Source organism: Triticum aestivum, chromosome 1D (assembly GCF_018294505.1).
Source record: "Triticum aestivum cultivar Chinese Spring chromosome 1D, IWGSC CS RefSeq v2.1, whole genome shotgun sequence".
NCBI lineage: Eukaryota > Viridiplantae > Streptophyta > Magnoliopsida > Poales > Poaceae > Triticum > Triticum aestivum.
In genome coordinates, this window is record NC_057796.1 from 76,906,459 (window position 1) to 76,926,924 (window position 20,466).

General features: G+C 45.2%; 2 protein-coding genes across 4 annotated transcripts; one reads left to right on the forward strand and one right to left on the reverse strand.

Annotated features, from left to right (window-relative positions):
• Positions 1-1,195: 1,195 nt before the first annotated feature.
• On the reverse strand, positions 1,196-10,180 carry LOC123180404 (LEC14B homolog). Of its 3 annotated transcripts, none has more exons than XM_044592452.1 (10): positions 10,055-10,180; positions 9,405-9,854; positions 9,172-9,291; positions 8,218-8,295; positions 7,934-8,104; positions 3,360-3,437; positions 2,822-2,994; positions 2,557-2,712; positions 1,879-1,939; positions 1,196-1,796 (listed from the first exon to the last, which is right to left on the reverse strand). In XM_044592452.1, the coding sequence occupies exons 2-10, from the start codon at positions 9,765-9,767 to the stop codon at positions 1,776-1,778; spliced, it is 1,221 nt and encodes a 406-aa protein (XP_044448387.1). In that variant the 5' UTR covers positions 9,768-9,854; positions 10,055-10,180; the 3' UTR covers positions 1,196-1,775. The 3 variants fall into 3 exon arrangements, with proteins under 3 accessions (XP_044448387.1, XP_044448385.1, XP_044448386.1); XM_044592450.1 differs by having other exon boundaries at positions 1,196-1,779; positions 10,055-10,179; XM_044592451.1 differs by lacking the exon at positions 10,055-10,180 and having other exon boundaries at positions 1,196-1,779; positions 9,172-9,286; positions 9,405-9,669.
• A 229-nt stretch (positions 10,181-10,409) lies between these two features.
• LOC123180403 (membrane-bound O-acyltransferase gup1) lies at positions 10,410-17,720 on the forward strand. Its single transcript, XM_044592449.1, has 19 exons — positions 10,410-10,735; positions 10,831-10,886; positions 10,972-11,153; positions 11,242-11,290; positions 12,131-12,234; positions 12,332-12,396; positions 13,017-13,087; positions 13,523-13,582; positions 14,025-14,138; positions 14,645-14,769; positions 14,857-14,908; positions 15,500-15,562; positions 15,772-15,881; positions 16,195-16,287; positions 16,386-16,467; positions 16,848-16,925; positions 17,088-17,163; positions 17,258-17,307; positions 17,382-17,720. Exons 1-19 carry the CDS (start codon positions 10,591-10,593, stop codon positions 17,415-17,417), a joined length of 1,611 nt encoding a protein of 536 aa, XP_044448384.1. The 5' UTR covers positions 10,410-10,590; the 3' UTR covers positions 17,418-17,720.
• Positions 17,721-20,466: the final 2,746 nt, after the last annotated feature.

Here is a 20,466-nt window from a genome sequence, read left to right on the forward strand (position 1 = left end):
TGAATTATATTGTCCGCCTCTCTTTATTGGTTCGAATATTTAGACGAATTTACTAGAGCATTAATCTATAAAGTGTCCCTGTAGCAAGTGAAGGGTGGTGAAGGTCTACACCATGATGGATCCTACTCCCATTCTACCGACAATTCACTATGGCATCAATGGGAGGTCCAACAATGGTGGCCATGGTGGTAGCAGTGCGCAAATGCAGGTGGCAGACAATGGAGCTAAAGAATTGATGGTCACGGTGGGGTGGTAGCTAGTAATCTTTGCTACGTTTCATCAGCAGGACAAAGGAACAAAGAGAGGATCTAAGAGGTGAAAGATGCAATTGGAGTTGCTGCTAGTGGCCATGATGTGCTAGCACATAGGTTGGATGCCATTGTGAGGGTCCTTGTTTGGATTAGGATGCTTTGATTTGGTTAGTGAAGTGGAAGTGAAATGATGCAATGACTTGCTAATTGCATCTCTTTTGGTGATGTTGCAAAGAAATGATGCATTTGTTATCATGTTTGTACAGTTTTGTCAATGACAGTGAGTAGAAGTCAGAGGAAGTCATGGGCAATAGGTTCCTATCCTATTAAACCTCTTCACATCACTACTCTTTGCACAATACCCCAAGACAATATTTTTGCCTGACTAATTGCAAGATGCCACCCTCGGCGAATCATTCTAAAATTCCTACACTTTCACCTCGCTAAGTATTATGTTTTGCAACCTCACCAAATTGGCAGCTGCACATGAATGCACAACCAGCCCTAAATTGGCAACACGTAACACAAAAGAACCACCTAATCGCCAGCCTAAACATCATTGTGGTCGCATACAACCACCAACCCTACCTAATATTTGTGGGAGGGTGGAGCTCTCACCATAGTTGATCGCTGGCACGACACCACGGTTTGCTCTTCATCACCCGCATAATCGCCAGTGTCAAAATGAGGTGAGCTTGATGCTGTCGCCTGCCTGCCAACCACCAACGTTCGCGACTCACAGACCTCGAATACATCAATGTAACAGGAAGGGCATGGACAAGACTTCGAGGATGAAACCACCCGCAGGTCAAGTTGTTGTATCATCAAGGCGTTATTTACTCATCGCTAAATATATACTCCCTCCGTTCGGAATTAATTGTCGCAGAAATGGATGTATCTAGACGTATTTTAGTTCTAGATACATCCATTTCCGAGACAAGTAATTCCGAACGGAGGGAGTACATTTCTGTACGGCAACAGAATGCACATGCATTATTAACTTGCATAGTTACAATTCTCTCAACAACAAGAACAAAAAAACTTGCATAGTTACATATGAATTTGTCACTGACACCACCTGATCAACTGCAAACAAATTTACAAAAGCAACGGCTACATCTTGTTTACATCACTATTTTCTATCAGTGACAGCAAGAGGAGCACAAGTTGCCTCAGACATACAATGCATAACTGCTTGTGCTTATACTGCCATATAAGCACATCAATGATAAACCGCCACAACCCAACATCAAGATTCATCACGAGCTCGCCTCAGCACTGCTTGTCACGCCAGGTCCTCTGCAACTTACTACAGGGCAAAAGAGAGCCCGTATGTCTGGTCGTAAGGGCTAGTCCTCTGCTCGTCGCACGTGAGCACCGAGGGGTCCTCGTTGTCGCCTGATGCCTCCCACCGGGCCAGATAGCCGTCCCAGGAAGAGCTTACAAGCGTTGGGCGGTAAGGATGCCAGGTGCAGTCTCTGATGATCGAACCGTGCCATGAGAGCTTCTTGACGGTCGCCCCGGTTACCTGCACGAGCAGCAGGTCTGTAGTGGATAACAAAAATCTGCAAACACTGAAGTAGGCATGCTATAATTTGGAAAATGTGGGAAGATTGGATTTACATACCACATCGTAAATATGCACGGAATCGTCACTTGATCCAGTGTATATGTACCTCTGGCCCGTGCTGCAAAAGATAACACAAGAATGAAAAAGAGAAAACAATGGGGTGACTTGCGTAGTTACACATGATTCATGTTGATCTAAATGTCTGTTGAAAATGCCAACTTACATGCATTATGGCCAATAATGCATCTTCACAAGTTTGATTTCAAGTGGGTAGAACTCTAGCAACCAAGGTTGTTGGGAACGTAGAAACAACTTAATAAGGTTACTTCGTTCACCAGCTTTTTCACATGGCAACTTGAAATTTTCTTGGGGAGCTAGTAAAGCATCAACAATGTAACATAAATCTAGCCCAGATAAGTACAGCACACGCCAAATTGCTCAATAGTGCAAGTACAATCAGTTGAAAACATTTTAAATCAGAAGGCTTCAGTGGTGAGGCTATGTGTCGTGTACAACTTCTTACTGTCCTAGATCTCTTGTTGTGCAGCTTACGAGTTAATACTTAATACTTGCAAGATCCAAGTACCAGAAATCCTGACTACCAAACATGCTTTGTTGGCCACATACCATCAGCTGTAGCCGGAGTGCAGTGCAATGCCAACTTAATTGACAGAGAGGAGCAACCAACAACCAAATTTGAATGTGACAAAGCATAATCCCTAATTCACTCCTAACCTGTGCATTGGAGAGAAGTAGCAGCGGATAAGTGTCCGCAGAACTGAATGACCCCTGTATGTTGCCAGAGACAGATCATTTGGATGCTTATAATATCTAGCGTGTGATGGGAACGACATCCATCTGTAGTCCCAGTCATATAATCTTGGTTGTCGCCTGTGAAAAAGGTAGAAAATTGAGAAATATACAAAATTGGGACTTGTCATTGTCGAATTGGACTAGAACATTGTAAACGTTATGTGCATCTGTAAAACAAAAGCATTACCCTTTTACGGTGGCGGACATCCTTCTGACATCCCAAAGTTTGATAGTCTGATCCTTGCAGTTGGAGATTAGATAACGCCCATCACCACGGCTATCAATACATGTAATCCCATCTAAGTGCCCTGTCAAAACACCAGCTGGTTTCTCTCTTACAAGGCAACGCCTATCCCAGACCTAAGAGTTATGAAGTATCGTTAGGCCAATGCATAATTGGATAAAATGATGGTGCATATATAAAAGGTTGTTCGAACTTCAACAGGCCCTCAATTGTTTACTTTTGTAGCAGAATGTAAATGGTAACAGCTCTATTCTTCCTTTTAAAGCCACCGGAAGCATAAAAGTTATGCTTTATTAACTACTCTTCAAGTCCAGCTAGGCCCTAGGCAGCTACGTTTATTATACACAAAGTGTGTATGTTAGTTCTGTTTTCTATAGGATGAATTAGAATATAATTACTAGATAGTACTAGTATTGAAGCAAGATAAAAAAAGGGAAGAGAAGTAAAACAGCAATCTAGAGAAATTAACAAGAATACTGACCTTACAGAGATTATCATCACTTCCAGAGTACAACAAATTCCCACTTTCATCAGCAAAGGTGACCGTGTTGACATCAGACTTGCAGAACCAATGGAGAAGGAAATGAGATCGTGAAAAACAAAGTATTACTATTTACTCCAAGGCATCCAACAATTGTATGAATCTTATACTGCTCAACTGAGGATAGTTCTAGCTTTGACACCATCAGTACATCATCTACATCCATGTGATTCTAATTTTACATAAAGTCCTCTTATGTAAAATGTAATACATGATTATGCATTAATGCAATGAACTGATGATCCAGTCGTTAGTCACGATACTCCCATAAACCTAGACTACCTCAAACCTGGAATACATACCCATCATGATATATTGTGATGGAAGAATGAAAACTATGTTGCAAACAGTGCTATTTCATTTTGTTTCTTATGTTTCCTCCAAAGCATTTCATCAGTATTCAAGATGGCAGACTCACATTCAATGAAACCGTGTGACTACTTCCAACTTCCCAAAAGAAAGTACGGAAAATCTCAAGGTACCACATACACTTATATGATGAAAGGACTGAGATATACAGAAATCCGCTTTGGCTCCCGAGCACACTTGCACATGAAATCTGGACCAAGCAGTCCTCTTGGGATTTGCAACGAACTGTGTATTTCTGCATGTATAGCCAGCTTTCATAGACATTTCCAATTGTTCGTGGCCCACGCCTGGCTGGCATCCTAATTAAATGTGACAATGGCTATTCATGGAAACGGCGCAGATGGAATTTTACATCCTGGTCTGACATGCTAGACTTTCTGGACGGACTTCTAGCAGGAGCCAAGCTAGCAGTTCAGGCAATACTGAAAACTGAAGTTGCTTGAGTTAAATGTTCCCCTCCAACCGATTCAGATTTTGGAAGCTCACAAATTGAATTGCTATCATTGTACTCCCTCCGTCCCAAAATAAGTGTCTCAAGCTTAGTACAACTTTGTACTAAAGTTAGTGCAAAGTCAAGACACTTATGGAGGGAGTATGAGACTGCACAAATGGAAAATTCCAGTGAAAAATTGAGCATCTGCCTAGGCGCGCTTAAGCGCTGAGGGGAGGCCTACCGCTTCGCTTTTGGGGTAAGCACTGAAAAAAGCGCTCGGACACCTAGGGTTAGACAAAGGAAAGCAGGGCGAGAGAGACATAGGAGAGCAAGGCAACCTTGTGCCGCCAGATCTGGGGCTTTCTTCCCCGGCCTAGCGCTGCTCCACCTCGAGTTTTCCTGACCTTGCTGCTAGTCCTCCCCCCTCTTCCCTGATCTCGAGCTCCTCCTCATCTAGGCTGGAGTCTGGTGGCTTCTCTTCCCCGACCTCGCTGCTGCCAGCTTTCTTCCCCTTCCCCGACCTCGAGCTCCTCCTCATCTCTCCTTCCCCAACATGCTTGCTATTTTAGGCTTATATATACATGCCTTGCGAGCACTTGGAAACCCGCTCCTCGCCTCCTCCCGCGACGCTCCCGCGAGCGTCCTAGAGGCTAACCCTAGCGCCGCCGGGCGAAGCCCGTGCATCGCCCGCGGCGGTGGGGCTCATTCGTCTCCTCGCTCGGGGGGTGCGACGTGGGCCGGATCTCGCGGGCCGGGATGCGGCGCTAGATGCCGGGCGCGGCAGCGCAGCGGCGGTGCGACAAGTAGCATGGTAGTGGTGACAGCGGCGGTGGCGCGTCCGGATCTGCCTCTCACGCTGCGGGTCACGGGCGGCCTGGGCCGTGGGCGACCTCTCTCACCGTGGCGCGCTGGTGAGGGGGCGGCGCGACAACAGTGGAGTTGGGCAGCCCCCGTCCAGTCGGGCCCTTGCAGCTGGACAGCGCCGCTCAGTGCGGGAGGGCCTCCCTAGTGGGCTACCTTGGCTGCGGCTGCGGGTCAATTTGGTATCCCTCGTCGGTGGGCGCGCAATTGCTGGTGGCCTCGCAGGGATGTGTGCCGGCTGCCATGGTGGGGTGACACGGGGGTGTGTTCCATGGGGAGCTCGATAGGAGGGATGGGTGGCCTCGATGCGGTCGCGTCACCTGTCGCCGGCACAGGGGTGTGCCGGTCCGGATGCGTCCGCTCCTTCTCCCCCTTTCCTCGTGTTCAGCGGGGAGCTCGGTAGGAGGGATGGGTGGCCTCGACGCGGTCACGTCACCTGACGCTGGCACAGGGGTGTGCCGGTCCGAATGCGTCCGCTCCTCCTTCTCCCCTTTTCCTCGGCCACGGGCATGTTGGCACAGGTCTACCGATGTTCGGGGCGGAGCGTCTGCTGTGGCTCCGCCGGTCGGGGGTTGTCAGTTGGGCCAAAGCCGGGGACTTTGTGTTGTCTCGGGGTTGTCTGGTTGTAGGGCGGCGGCTCGGACGGTGGGAGGCGCGGCGTTTGGGGGCGGAGCGTGCATCTCAGGTGCAGGCGGGCAACCATGGCCGCGCGGGCGGCGTGGTTGCGGGTGGTTGACGGAGCTAGGGTGCAACAGAGGGGGTGAGCACCGAGATACACCACTTGCTCAGTCCTTTGACTGGCCGACAGTGGCGGCGGCCGTTGACGCCTTATCCTTCCTGAGGCTCCGTCACGGCGTTCCCTCTCCTGTCATCTTGCTCCGGGTGAAAAACTGATCTTCGGGATTGAGCGGTGGCGGCTATCCATGGTGGTGGAGGCACCACTTTTGAGTCCTAGCTTCGTTGTTGCCAGCTCACCTCTCTATTGTGGTTGCTCATGGTGGAGGTCTCCGTCGGCCCCAAGCGGTCTTCCTCACTCATTTGTAGTTTACTTGGTGGTCGGTGGGGTGGTGTGTCGATGCCCGACACCTTTGTATATTGCCTTGGGTGTGTGTGTTGGGTGCCGTGGTGGTGTGTGATTGTATCGGTCTCTCGATTGTAATAGGTGATAGTTGCTTTATAATATAAAGCGGGGGAAACCTTTTTTGGTATACATGCCTTGCATGCTATGAAAACTGATTTTGGGTGCCCTTGTTCCTGTTCGTATGACGTCCGTACATAATGCTTAAGAGCACCCAGGTGGCGCTTATGCTGTCATTGAACTAAGCGGAGGCACAACACTCGCTCAGCGCCTAGCGCTTAAAAAACCTTGGAAAATTCTCCACAAACGGAGCTAATGGAAAATTCTACACATCACCACTACAAGATATATCTCTTCTCACCTTGCAGACCTTCTCTATAGACGCACGAGCACATATAATAGCTGAACGCATGCTAAAAGTGATTGTTCACACCGACTAATAGCCTAATTGGCATGCCATAATGGTTTGTATGGTAAGTCATGACATCTCTATAAAATTTGTCCTCACATCGACTTTGTCATCTCCACGCTCAACCTGCTCTTGCCGTACCAAATTCCAAACCCAATCTCCTAGGAGTAGAGGATGTAGAGGTCATATGCCTCACCCAACGAAACGAGCGCCGTCTCTAATGTCCGGCTCATGGCATTTCAATTCTCTTACCCAAACCCCTGATCGACCTCTTGAGTACTCCGACTCTGTTGGCACATTTCGCACAATCACATGGAGCAGACCTAATACGTCAGCTTGTATCCAACATGCTTCAATTCTCGATACTAATTTTCTCCAAAGGAAACAGTGCACACATGGTTTTAACTTTCAATCCAGCTAACACATAAAAAATGAACTGCACATTTACCACTGCTAGAACAAAGAAAATGTCTCTTGATCTTGGAATGAACTTTTCATTTGCATGTAACGTGCACATTGTTTTATTTCTGAATCGAAGATATACTGATTTTTTTTGCGGGAGAATCGAACATATACTAATATCACCGCTAAAGCACCGAAGATACTTCTGAATTAATATGAGCTATGTTTTAATCTGAAATCACGTACAAAATAATGACTAGACACTTGTAAAAACAGGCTGCCATTGACTGAAGATAGGGAGCAGTACTTGACTGAATGCCCGGCGAGCTACAAATCGAGTAGTTACAACTTCCAAGTACTCGATTATCATGTTTCCGGCCGATTGCCCAGATTCACTATGAATTCCAGTGCTCAAATTCACAGCTCCTTCTTCCTCCCACTATGTGCTATTCGTTTGCTCCATCAATCTAATCCAGCTCAGTTTCTGGGCCATTGGTTATATTTGCGTGATACTGTACCATGGATGGTCCAGTTGCAAGGGGCTGCCGGCCTAACGTCGCTACAGGCTCTCATAGAGTTATTGGTCCACAGGACGCCTCCGCATACACACGTCTTATCTGTACTCTTCATTATTGCTGGGCCGTGGCCAGGTAAAAATACAAAGAGATACAACGCCAAAGACGGCACAACCCTTACATTGCCAAGGATGGCACGACCCAAAAAACACGTCAACACCACAACCCTTTTATGATGTTGTTTAGGAATTTTAAGTGATGGCGATTCCCTTTGACCTTTCAGGCAATAATTGTTCTTGTGTGGATAACAAGCATTTTTTTTAGGAATCTTAAACATGGTATGGAATGAGATAGCCGAGACAACATGGAATGGAATGAAAGAAAGAATAAAGCAGCCAGAGAAATGATTGAACCAAGATGCATATGGCTAATCGAGTTATTTCATACCGTATGAGCACGGATACGGTCTGACACTTTATTTGCTCCAAGATCATAGACATATATTGAACAATCATTGTTCCCAACAACTACTTCTCTACCATCTTTCGAAAATTTCACAGAGAATATCCCGAAAGAGTATTCATCGTCATCACAGAATTCCAAACCATCGTGAATTTCCTGCAGAAAAAGAAAAAAAATTCAAAACATGGTTACATGCACATCACTTACATTTTATAAGTATGGCATGACCACATGAGCATGCAGTCATAGTTTCAGAGTATAGAACATACAGTAACATTAGCATCCGATTCCCTTCCAGCATTCTGCACATTAACAATGTGAACAATAGGCGACAAACTGGAATAGGCCTGTGAAGGATCGAACGACTTGAGTGAAAAATGAATACGAAAGCATATAAACAAGCATGAAATAACCAGAGTACAACTTGATTAGTCAGCAAACAACTGCATAAAAAAACCTAGAAAGTACACCTCAAGGAAAAAATTCCAGATAAAAAGTGAGTCTTGTGTATAAATTTGATTTAACTTTCAACTTAAAATGGTAATGTAAAGTAGCAAACCTTGAAATGACTGATCGAGTAAATGTTATTAAAAAGCAATAGACATCGTTTGACATCGTGGTGGCTTTTCAAAAGCCTTGTTTTAGGGGATTAACTTTTATTCCCGCAAAAGAAAGGGGATTAACTTTTATTTTTGGATACAGTATGTCTTCAAAGCATTATTTCAAAGTATATAGCAAAGTATTGAATCTGTATAGCAATCGGCCAAATTTATGCCTAATTTAATGCGACCATCTCCATGCAATTAACATTGGTACAGATACCGGTGTGCTGCACACCCGAGAGCCAAACGTCTGTGTCCGAATCCAAATGCACTACAAAAATATCTTAAGGGAAAAACTATTGACCTAACAAAAAACTATTGGACATGGGCTGTTGCGTTCAAACTAAACTCTAAGAGTTGTAGTCTTGCCATAAGTGTTGGATGTAATGGCCTAGTCTTAGGCTTGTAAAAAATGATCAACGCATTGAAACGCAAGCTTCGGTTTTCTTGAAAAAAAGTGCAGCAAATGTCAGTACTATAAATGATCTGTTTTCCACAACCAAGTAATGCAATCAGTGCTTCAATCTTTAACTATTCGTGTTATCTATGTCCAAGAATTATCAAGAAGAATAATGGTTGATCCAACCCAAGGGAGAGAATATGGAAGCAAAACAGACTTACAAGATATCGCTGGTCAGGGGAGAGCGCAATATCTGAAACCGTCCACCTCATACTTCTGCAGCTTATGTTCTTATGAACCTTCCACCCTTTATCGACATCGTAAATTCTGATGCGGCTTCCCTTATCATCAAATTTAGGAATGTAGAGAAACATTAGCCACACTAGCTGCACAACTTATCTATTCGCAGGTTCACATACGGGTCTTCTAAAGAAGAAGAAGCAAAATCACCTACCCGAAACCCGGCAACGAGCATCGAGCCGTCGCTGGAGAACTGCGAGACATAGGCCTCGCTATCCATGTCTTCCACGCACCAGGGTCCTTCCGACGGGAGGTGCTTCCCGGCGGCGTAGGCGCGGTCGGCCGAACAGAACCCGCCGCCTCCCGAGCGGCCGGACTCCCTCGACGACAGCATCTCGAAGGCCGAGACGTCCCTCTTCCGCTTGGCGCCATGGATGGCGGCGCGGGTGCCGGGGCACGGCTCCGACCGGACCCGGGTGAGGTGGGACACCTCCTCCTCGATGGTGAACGGCTCGGGCTCGCGCTCCACCTCCTTTTGTGCCCGCCGCCTGCCCCGCAGTCTCCCTGCCGCCGCCATTGCCGCTCACCAAAGGGCACGAGAACTGCTTCTCAACACCGGCTTGGTAGGATTCGAGCGGATCAATTCAGGGAAAATCAACAGGATCTGCACAGAATTCGGATGTCAGCGTGATTACAGAACACGAAGCAGGCAGGCAGGGTTTTGCTCAACCCCGGACCTTCCGCCGCTCGAAATTACGACGGAATGATGGGTAAAAAAAAGCTAAAAAGATATGGAGCGGATTCTGCTCGTCCGATTGCGTCGGCGGAGCGCGAAATCGAAGCGGGAGGCCGGAGAGGCGGTACCTGGGTTGGATTCGGCGGAGCGGCCGGCGGAGGAAGAAGGGGGTGGAGGAGTGGGGAGGGGAGGGGACTAGACTGTGGTGAATGGGATTGCGGAGAAGGGGAGGGGCGTTTCAGCAAAATACGGGTCCCGCAATCTCGTACCGCTCTCCCTGACGCGTGGGCCCGGCGCGTGGAAAGAGTGCGCTGACGTGTACGTGCGCGCTCCGCGGGAGGAGGCGAGGACGAGGAGGTGGACGCGTGGCCGCCGTGGCGTCGGGCCCCTTACGTGGCCCGAGATGTGGGACTGAAAACGTAGGCAGGAGAATGCGTATTGCTGCCCTGAAAGCGGGGGCTGGGAATACGCCTCTATAGCTTCAGTTCAGCGATGGCGGCTTGACGGGAGGTGGTTTTGTTCCGAAGTTTTTTAGATCCAACGGCGAGGCACGACCCCGCATCTACCCCGCCGGCGACCATCAGGGCCGGCCAACCGCGCCGTCCCGCCCCGCGGCCCCATTCCTCCGTAGATCCTCGCCGCCCCGGCCGCCGCCCGCGCCTCTATGACCGTCCCCGGTTCGCCGGTTTCTCCCGGTGCAAGCAAGATGAGCAGCGTCCCGTGGAAGCGGCTGGAGCTCGCCGCGCTGTGCGCCTACGCGGTGGTGTTCTACAGCGCCATGGTCCAGAGGTCGCTTCGCCTCGCCCGCGGTACCAGCCATTCCCCCCACTTCCGCCTACCCTTCCTCTGACATCATCTCAGTGCTGCTCGGCATCACATCGCATTCTTCTCTCTTGATGCGCAGATTACACCGGGAAACTCTACGGCCTAAGAGCTGGATCAATCCCCGGCCGTCTGAACGTGTGTAATTTTGCGCCTTCACTCTTTCAGTTCGCCTCGAGGATTAAGAGCCACCCGGTTTGATTTCCTCGTGTGGATGTCGCAGGACTCGTCTGACGCGCAATGGAGAAACTTCCGTGGGAACTTACCTGTTCTCACCATTGTAATGGCTGCATTTCTGATCGTGGCGAATGGGCTGCGATACGGCTGTAGCTTGAAGGGCAGAGGGGCCTCGTTGGTCTGGCTTATATTGTCCCTGATCTATCTATGCTACCTACATGGTGCTTGGTAGGCGACCGACTGATCCTAGTTTTATGCCCCTTTTCTCTCTCTCTTTTTTTAAATAAACGTGCTAACTTGTTTACTTATGTGACAGTGTTGGTTTCATTCTTGTAATAGCAGGGATTAATTACGCCATAGTCAAGGTCGGTGCTGACATTTTTTTAATCAAAGCTATTGTTCTCATTTCAGTTGTCAAAATCTTTTCTGGTCTGCTGTCTGTGTAAATAAACCTATAAAGATACTTTTAGGAAAGGAATAATGGAAGGACATGGTAGGCTAATTGGTTCACTAGCTGAACTCTTGTTCTGAATCATCATCAGTTAAAAGCAACCATTTGTTTCTAGTGGATCAAGTATTTCTAGAAATTTTATCTAGGCACATTACTTGTTTGGCTAATCCGCTGATGTGTGCATTTAAGAGCAAGCCTGGTCTCTTGATTATTCATGTTCCATTCACCAATGCAAACCTGTTCACCATAACAATTACTCCGTTTAAGAATCGAGTAGTTGACATAGTGAACATGGTGAAAATAAAGTCAAGCTTACACCTGGTCTGCTATGTGGGTCTATATCATCTACCAGTAAATGGCACCATCAATTGAACTCGATCATGTAGGCTGAACTGACCGAATTGATTTCTTCTCTCTACTGTTATAGGTTTGATTAATGGTTATTTGATGAATCTACTAAGTACTCCCTCCATTCCCAAATATAAGTCTTTTTAGAGATTTCAATATGGACTACATACGGAGCAAAATGAGTGAATCTACACTCAAAATATGTCTATATACATCTGTATGTAGTCTATACTGAAATCTCTAAAAAGACTTATATTTAGGAGCGGAGGGAGTACTAAGCTAAGAGAATGGTCAGAACAAACGATGAAACAACATTTATCACTTACTTTGTGAAGCATCAACTCATTTGGTCACCTGATATTAATCAAATTAGCATTTATTGTTGATCACAACCTTTTGTTTGTAGTTATTTGCTCGATATAAGTATTGCACTGGCATCATATGGAGCTTCAACTTAGCTATGCTTACACTTAACCGGGTCTATGAAGGCTATTCATTCTCATTGTTCGGGTGAGATTTTCAATGTTGCTGTACTGCTTCTTGCACTTTCCCTTAGTAAGATTCCTTTTCATTTAGGTTCTGATGATATTTATGTTCATATAAATAGGCAACAACTGGCTTTTCTCGATAACTATCGGGGTACATTTCGATGGCACATATGCTTCAATTTCGGTACGATTTCCATGTCGTGTTTGTTACTTGGTTTGACTCTGAAAAAATGTTGACAGATTTTGCTGTTGATGCTTACTGTATGGAAATGTAGGGTTACTCTCACTTGAAATAGTAGTTAGGAGGTTTTGATAGGCTTAAATTCTGGAGCATTATTTGTGTTGAATACTTGAATTGCAAAACTAGACTTATAAGTAGTTCATGTAGATCTCATCTAGAGACCACGAGTTATTATCACATGAACTGTGTTAAATTATATTTTCAGTCGGTAGGAACAGATTCCCCAAATCTCATAGAGTTTCGAACCGATGCGGCAGTAAACTTAAGCTATTGAATTACATGTCTACTTTCCTCTCCTGTATCTAGTCAATGAAGACTGTTTCATTATGGTTGCTTTTGTGGGATCAAGTGTCATAGAACTTGACTACCTCATATAGAGAACTGTCCTGCCGTGTAGGTTTTATCTGGCTATCACAACAGTTACATCATATATATAGTTCATCATAGTGTTTATGCATCATATTTTGTGCCTTTTGTGTTTCTTCTAATTTGTCTGGATTATTGATATATGCCATTATCATCAAATTTGTTGTTTTGATGCCCTTCTCCATTTCATGTGACAGTTGTATTACGGATGATTAGCTTTGGATGTGATTACTGCTGGACACTTAGTTCGTCTCACTTTGATCACAAGGTACTATGTACACTTATAACTTACTGCTTTCTGTCCTATGTTATGCATATTAAGTTTTGCATCCGTGAGATGCTTTAAAATACACAGATAGCTAGAAACAGGGTTTTTCTGATTTCCGCACATTTATTAAGTAATAGTTTGGATTTGAAATTCAAGCTAATCTCGTGAACACGTGGATGTGCATCCAAATTCAGATGTGAATTCTAGTCCAAGAAGTATTTGTGGTGTTTTCAACTACTTAAATTGCCAACATTAACTCTCTGATTTTTTTTTGACTCAATTTACTTCTATTAAAATGACAAGAAAGATCCTTTATTTTGTTTTTTACCATACATTGGACATATTTATATACCTGGCATACCATCATCTTCCATTTGCACAGCACAGTATCTTGTCAAATACTGGACTGTGCTGACATGAGTACTCTTGGTACAGAAACACATGCAGAAATGTGAAGTTTGTTATTCTGGCAAGACATGCTACTTTGCTTTGCAGGTACTTCACTATTCCAGTTTACTCGTACCAGTTAAGTTAGAATGTGTATTATCCAGGTGATGTGTAGTATGGCAGTGATAGAGGAGAGACCCACTGTTAGTTTTGGACATGTAAGATTGTACTCCTTGAGTTTGTCTACAGATTAGGTGTTGACACATGGAAGAATGGAACTAAGAATTTTATATAGAGATGTTGGTAATTTCCAAGCATAAATGAATGGTTGATGTTCTGTTGACGTGAGATTTACCTGTTGTTTTCTATAGGCAGATGCATATAAAGCAGGTCTCAACATTACTATTTCTTTTTCTCCTTTTTGCATATCATGACATTGCGGAATTCCAAGCCTCGGTCAATATCTTTATCTTATAAGTCACACCTTTACAGATTGAGCTAATATTCATTCTTTGTATCTGCTGATAAGCTATTACATTGTTCTTGGCAGGAGAAAGGACTCAGCGTTGACAAATACACATTCCTAACATATTTATGCTACTTAACATATGCTCCACTCTATATTGCTGGACCTGTTGTAAGCTACAACGCATTTGCAGCTCAGGTTAGTCTTTTATCTAGGTAGTTTTCTGCTGTAGCTGATTTGTCTTATTTCAATTTTGAAAGCTGAAAACAGTAAAAGAAGTGCTTTCTTGAATGATTTTTGGTTATGGATTATGATTTACGAAAGGATTTTTTTTTCACATTACTTGATTCTTAAGCTACATAATCAAAAGTTCAAAACAATGCATAAATATTTGCAACATTCCGAATGAAACATCTACGAGTCTTATTACAGGCTGTCAGTCTTACCTATTATGCATTCAAACACACATGCTGCCTTAGTAGCTTGAAAAAGGAATAGTAGGTCTTCGGTTCATGTATGGCATCGACCAGACATAACACTAACTGATTTCAATTTCAAATTGTACTTGGTGACTTTAAAATCTGTGTTGCAGTAGTCCATAGAAGATTTGATCTGTGTGTTTAAGCAGTGACTTTACTCTTTGGTGCTATAAAGATCCCCCAGTTACATATTACTAACCGGTTGTTTATGTAGCGACCTTGCAGTTAGATGTACCTCAGAAAAACTATTCAGTTGGGCAGATATGTTGTTATGGACTAAGGTGGATCCTAAATTTCCTTCTAATCGAAGTCATGACACACTTTTTCCACTACAACGCGTTTGTAGTCAGGTACTTCTGTTTATACATTACGATAATCCTGTATTATGATTATCATGATACCCATTCTGAAATTTGAATTAAATACTTTGATGGCAGCCGATTATGGCGGCAGTTGACACCGTTTGAGATCTTCATCATTAGTTATGGGGTAAGATTATATACACATTGCAATTAATATTCATCAGTAGCCACTTAGGGTGAGCGTGTGGCAGTTGATATTCTCACTTGTGCTTATTGTTTCTGTTTCAAGTGAAGTTCTTATTAATTAAGTGACCTGCATGTAAGTTCTCCATTTCCACTAAAAACTAAAGAAGTTTCCATTTTCCACTAACGTCTGAACGTTCATGGGCAGTGAGGCAAGTGTGATTTTACTGGGTTCAGGCCCAATTTTTCAACCTGCAGGCTCAGCCAGATGCCTGAGAAAGCCCAGCAAAGTATAACAATAATTTAGATAATGTTTGTTAACTTTATTCAGAAAAAAGGATTTTTGGGCTCGGGCCTGCCTTTTAAGGCTTGTCTTCCTTGACACAGCCTTGCTTTTCTAGGCTGGGCCTCTCTAGGCCCTTGCTGGAACCTGCATCAGAGGTTTAACGGGTGTAATCTGAATAGGTTTAACTGTAACAACATTGCATTTTCATAGGTCTTTGCATGGGTTGTGATGCACTAGACTACCACATTAGTCACGTATACTATTTCTGATGTCTCTTTTGTTAGCTAACACACTGGACCTCCTATGCAGGTGTTGATCTTTATGTGGTTAAAATTCTTCCTTATTTGGCGATACTTCAGATTCTGGTCACTGGTAATACAACATTTAAATTCTGTACCCAATATGCACCGTCAGTTCATTTTGCAGCACTGCATACTTCCTCTTGAAGTGATAACTCTCAGTTTGTTGTATTTTGTGCTAAAATGACTTCACTATATCCTTGTTGCTGGACAAATGTTCTTGTTTGTGCTGAAATTCAAGTGGACATAAACAGAAGGATTTAACCTTGGCATTTATTACAGGTAGGAGGAGTTGAGACACCTGAAAACATGCCTAGGTGCATAAATAATTGTCCTGACCTGGAGAGTTTCTGGAAAAGCTGGCATGCTTCCTTTAACAAATGGCTGGTCAGGTCTGTGTAGAAGTACCCGGCTTAAGTATTATGGTACCATGCTAGCAATTTTTCCCATCTAGTTTACTGTTATTCGTAGCATTGCTGCACTTTGATGTATACATAAGGTAATGGGATGGGATGTATATAATGATTAGCAAATCTTTCCTACTACTTGAATAAAAAGTGCACGAAGTTCAGATATAGTTAATCCCATGGCCCATGCATGGAGCTCTAGAGTTGGTATATGTCTATACAGAGGTGCATTTGCAGTCAATACACATGCATTGATTAAGTCCAGAGTGTAAGTTGCATTGTCCATCTCTTGTTGCAGGTACGTTTACATACCTCTTGGTGGGTCTCGAAGAAAACTACTTAGTATCTGGGTTGTATTCACATTCGTAGCAGCCTGGCATGACCTGGAATGGTACCTTTCAAACAATCTCCTTAAGTCTTGTAAACATCCAAGTTGTAAACAAACTTGTGTAACTTACATTGACCATTTGGTTGCTTTCTCTTAAACAGGAAACTTATTTCATGGGCATGGTTAACATGCTTATGTTTTGTCCCTGAAATAGTGATCAAGTCTTTTTCCAACAACTTCCAGGTAATCTCCGAAGGTTATTATTGGCCACTCTTGCAGTTTATCTGCTTTTTATCAAGTTTCAGTTTTTCTGAACCGCTTGCCTGGTGACTGAATTTAGCTTACCGTATCAACTAGTACTTTTTTTGCTTGGAGAAAGTTGGACACTCTTTAAATCTGAAGTTAAGAAAGACATACAAATTGAATGTCCAAACAACAAAGCTAACATGATGTCTAGGTATCTGCAGTACCACAACAGTGTGTGGTCTTGTTCCTTTTATGCTACACGTTTCAAGTCTATATGTTTGTTCTCTCCTGCACACATATATCTTTCAGCATTCTTGCTAGACGCTTCAATTTTACATTGTTAGCAAGTAATACTTCCAAAATAATATTTTCTGCAGGCAAAAAGTACCCTTGGGCGGTTCATTCATCGTGAATTATGTGCAATTGCTGGTGCTGTGACAGTCAGCTCCCTTATGGTACTTTCCTCTTTATATTTGAGTGTTAATTAGTCACAATTTTCTGCACAGTCTTCAATGTGTAGAGATTATGAGCTACAGACTAGATTAGTCAGCTAGGAGTACTACTTAAATTCTTGGTTGTAAGCAAACTGCTGCTCCTTACATGTCCAATGCGTGTAGGTGGCAAACCTTGTTGGCTACGTTGTAGGGCCGTCAGGCATTAAGGTTCTGATGGCGCGGATGCTCCACAAGGATGGTGAGTTACATGTTCACATCCATTACTTGTAATACAGCTTCGTTGGTGAAATGTACACAAACTATGTAACCAATACATGTCTCCGTTTTTGTAGCCCTTCCTGCACTTGGCACCATATTCACTACTTTCTATGTGGGCGTCAAGGTGATTATTTGCTAATAATTTCTTTTGAACTCACAGAGATGGATCTTCTCATTGTTCCTTAATCTTATTTGCAGCTTATCTTTCATATACGGGATGCTAGAAAGACTTAACGTGTGACAAGAACAACTATGCGGGTTTGACTGTGAACTCGGTGACATTGCAGGCATCGTGATAACATAGCAGGCTTCCACCACTGCTTTGTTGGCTTTGTTTGACACAAGCAAAAAGCTCATGTAGGCATTGACCCTGGGATTCCTTCGCTGTAGGTTAGGGCCTAGTAGGCTTGCTGGTGTTCTATCCCTGCGTATGATCTTTTGAACTCGGTTGGCCTGGGGTGATATCACGGAACGTATGCTTGTAACGACGATTCCCATTTTGTTGCTTCAATGCCTGCGACCAGCAACTCGTCGTTTTTCGCTACTGTTTATATTCGCGCTAATTCAGTGGAGTCACTTGGCTGAACTCAACACAGCTGGGTTATTCTACTGTATTCGACTGTTGGGCTGATGAAGATGATAATGGGAAAAGGTTTGCACCGGAATCCGGAGTTATGTAAAACTTGGCAGGTGAAATCATTTGCAAAACGTGTATTTGGTACCCTGAGCTTGAAAAGGTTGTGCACCGGCAGTCCAGTCGAACCCGTAATTTTCTACCTCTCCTATGCATCGTGCTCTATTTCATTTTTGACACCCTCTCCCACCAGCGTAGTGTCATCGGTATTCTGTATGACTGTATCGTGCTTTGTGTGCTGTTATTGCCCCATGTTGTCAGCGGTGAAAATAAGGGCGTGTTCGGTAGTTGCCCACAGCTGCAAAATCCTCAACTCCAGCGCCCAACTCCAGCAGCCAGCTTCCCACGTAGACTCATGGAGCGATGGATCTGTTCGGTGCGGCACTTCTGGCAGCTAGCGATCGGCCAGGATAAAAGGCCAGAAAATGCGTATTCCACCCGTTTGGAGTGGGCTGACAGCCCAAGTGGCTTGTAAAAGAGGCTGGGCTATAGGCCCGGTTGGGTGGGTGATTGTGAAAGAGGAGGCGCTCGTGGCTGTTTTCTCTGTTCGCTCGTGGTTGTTTCCAGCGTACCGGTTCGACGAGAGTCATTCGGCGGTGGCAGCCGGCCGTAAAAACTGCAACTCCAGCTCCTTCGTTTTCTGGGAGTAGCAAATACCCAGCTTCACGACTCCAGCAAATTTTTTTTTACTCCCTCCGTTCCTAAATATAAGTCTTTGTAGAGATTCCACTATGGACCACATACGGATGTATATAGATGTATTTTAGAGTATGATTCACTCATTTTGCTCCGTATGTAGTCCATAGTGAAATCTCTCCAAAGACTTATATTTAGGAACGGAGGGAGTAGAAAAGAAGGGTGTACCCCCGGCCTCTGCATGTGAACGATGCATGCAGCCATATTATTAATTATTCACAAAGACCATACAAGGTGATACATCAATTAGCCTGAAGCCACCGTCTCGGCAACACCGTTGCTACTCCTATCCCCTTGATGAAGGCGTGCCAAATATCCGGGCCTAATACCAAACAGACATCGCACCAAAGCCTAACATCTAAAGCCGGGTGTCCCATCCAAGCCACTACCTGGATTGGGTCCCACACCGATCTGGCACACTCCCAGTGAGCACCGCACGCTGCAAGGGCCATCACCTCCATCATCCCTCGGTCCATTCTCAAAGTAGAACTGAAGCACCGACCTTGCCAGGCTTCTCTGCCATCAATGCCACCATGACGCCAGACAGCTTCCTCCTCCTGCGCGAGTCCATCTCCGCGCATCAGACGCCGAATCTCCACAGCGCCACGCCGCGGAGATCCGCCACCATCGATGTGTAAGATGAAGCACCGCTCCACCAAAGACGCCATCCTCTGGTCCCTCGAGCCTGTGTGCACCTCCAAGAATGACGCCCCCAAGGGGGAAACGACACCAGAGAGCCACTGTCATCCGATCTACTGATCTAGGGTTTCCCCCGGAGGTAGCAGAGAGTGGCCTTGAACTTCTCCTCGGCGATGCCTTCATGAAGGGAACGACGCGGACAACGTCGCCATCGTCGGCCTTGGCAATAGCCAATAGTAGGTTTTCACCCAGATCTGATCGAAGAACTCCATCTCTCGTGCACGGGCCGCCGCCATCCTTGCCGGGATCTGGATGATCCAGGCCGATGTTGGGGATACACATAACAGGTAGGCCCACGAAGGGTCGAAATATCATAAAGCATGGGGTCCACAGAACATGTGGGTCCAGATAAATTTCATACAGACATACTATCCACTCGACCAAGCAGCATACTATCCACTCGGACATATCGACGTACCATCCACTCGGATGGCAGGCAACCACTCGGCAGTATGATTCACTCGGATATGCGAAGACCAACAGTCGGCAAGGCAGTCGAAGCATCATACTAGTAGTAGGCTAACATTATGGCATTCATGCTCCACCATTGTAACACCCCGCATGTTACTTGCCATATTTGTAACTCCGACTCTTGCCATTTCCGGCTATGTCATATGTTTTTCCCTCCGTTGTCGGGTTTTGTCTTTCGTTTTGTATTTTGTCATGTCATGCATTTTCATATCATGTCATTATGTGCATTGCATTCGCATACGTGTTCGTCTCATGCATCCGAGCATTTTCCCCGTTGTCCGTTTTCCAATCCGGCGCTCCTATCTTCTCCGGTGCACCCCTCTAGTTTTCTTTCGTGTGCGTGTGTCAAACTTTTTCGGAATGGACCGAGGCTTGTCAAGTGGTCTTAATATACCACCCGGAGACTACCGGTCAAGTTTCGTTCCATTCGGAGGTCGTTTGGTACTCCAACGGTTAACCGAGCCTCCGCAATGTCCATTTGAGTATCCAGCAAAAACCCCTCCAAAACCAGCCCAAAACCCACCAAACTCTCTTCCATGCTCTAGGTCGTTCGATCACGATCGTGTGGGCGAAAACCGTACCTCATTTGGAGTCTCCTAGCTCCCTCTACCTATAAATGAGTGGGCATCCCGAAAAACGAAATCTCAGACGAACCCTAACCCTCTCCCTCCGCGCCGCGCCGGACGCGTCCGCCCGCGCCGGACACGTCCGCCGCCGCGCCCCGGCGAATCCGCTGTTGCCACGTGTCCCGCCGGCCTCTCCCTCCGCGCCGGCCCGCGAGCC

Bases quoted from the DNA above. Each gene is read 5' to 3' on its own strand.
- LOC123180403 (XM_044592449.1), top strand. From the start codon at position 10,591: ATGACCGTCCCCGGTTCGCCGGTTTCTCCCGGTGCAAGCAAGATGAGC. The intron at 14,139-14,644 runs GTTAGTCTTTTA...GCGACCTTGCAG, and splicing joins ACAACGCATTTGCAGCTCAG to TTAGATGTACCTCAGAAAAA. The intron at 16,288-16,385 runs GTACCTTTCAAA...TCTCTTAAACAG, and splicing joins GCCTGGCATGACCTGGAATG to GAAACTTATTTCATGGGCAT.
- LOC123180404 (XM_044592450.1), bottom strand. From the start codon at position 9,767: ATGGCGGCGGCAGGGAGACTGCGGGGCAGGCGGCGGGCACAAAAGGAG. The intron at 8,296-9,171 runs GTAAGTCTGTTT...GATCCTTCACAG, and splicing joins CCCCTGACCAGCGATATCTT to GCCTATTCCAGTTTGTCGCC. The intron at 2,713-2,821 runs GTAATGCTTTTG...CCTTTTTCACAG, and splicing joins ATGTCCGCCACCGTAAAAGG to GCGACAACCAAGATTATATG.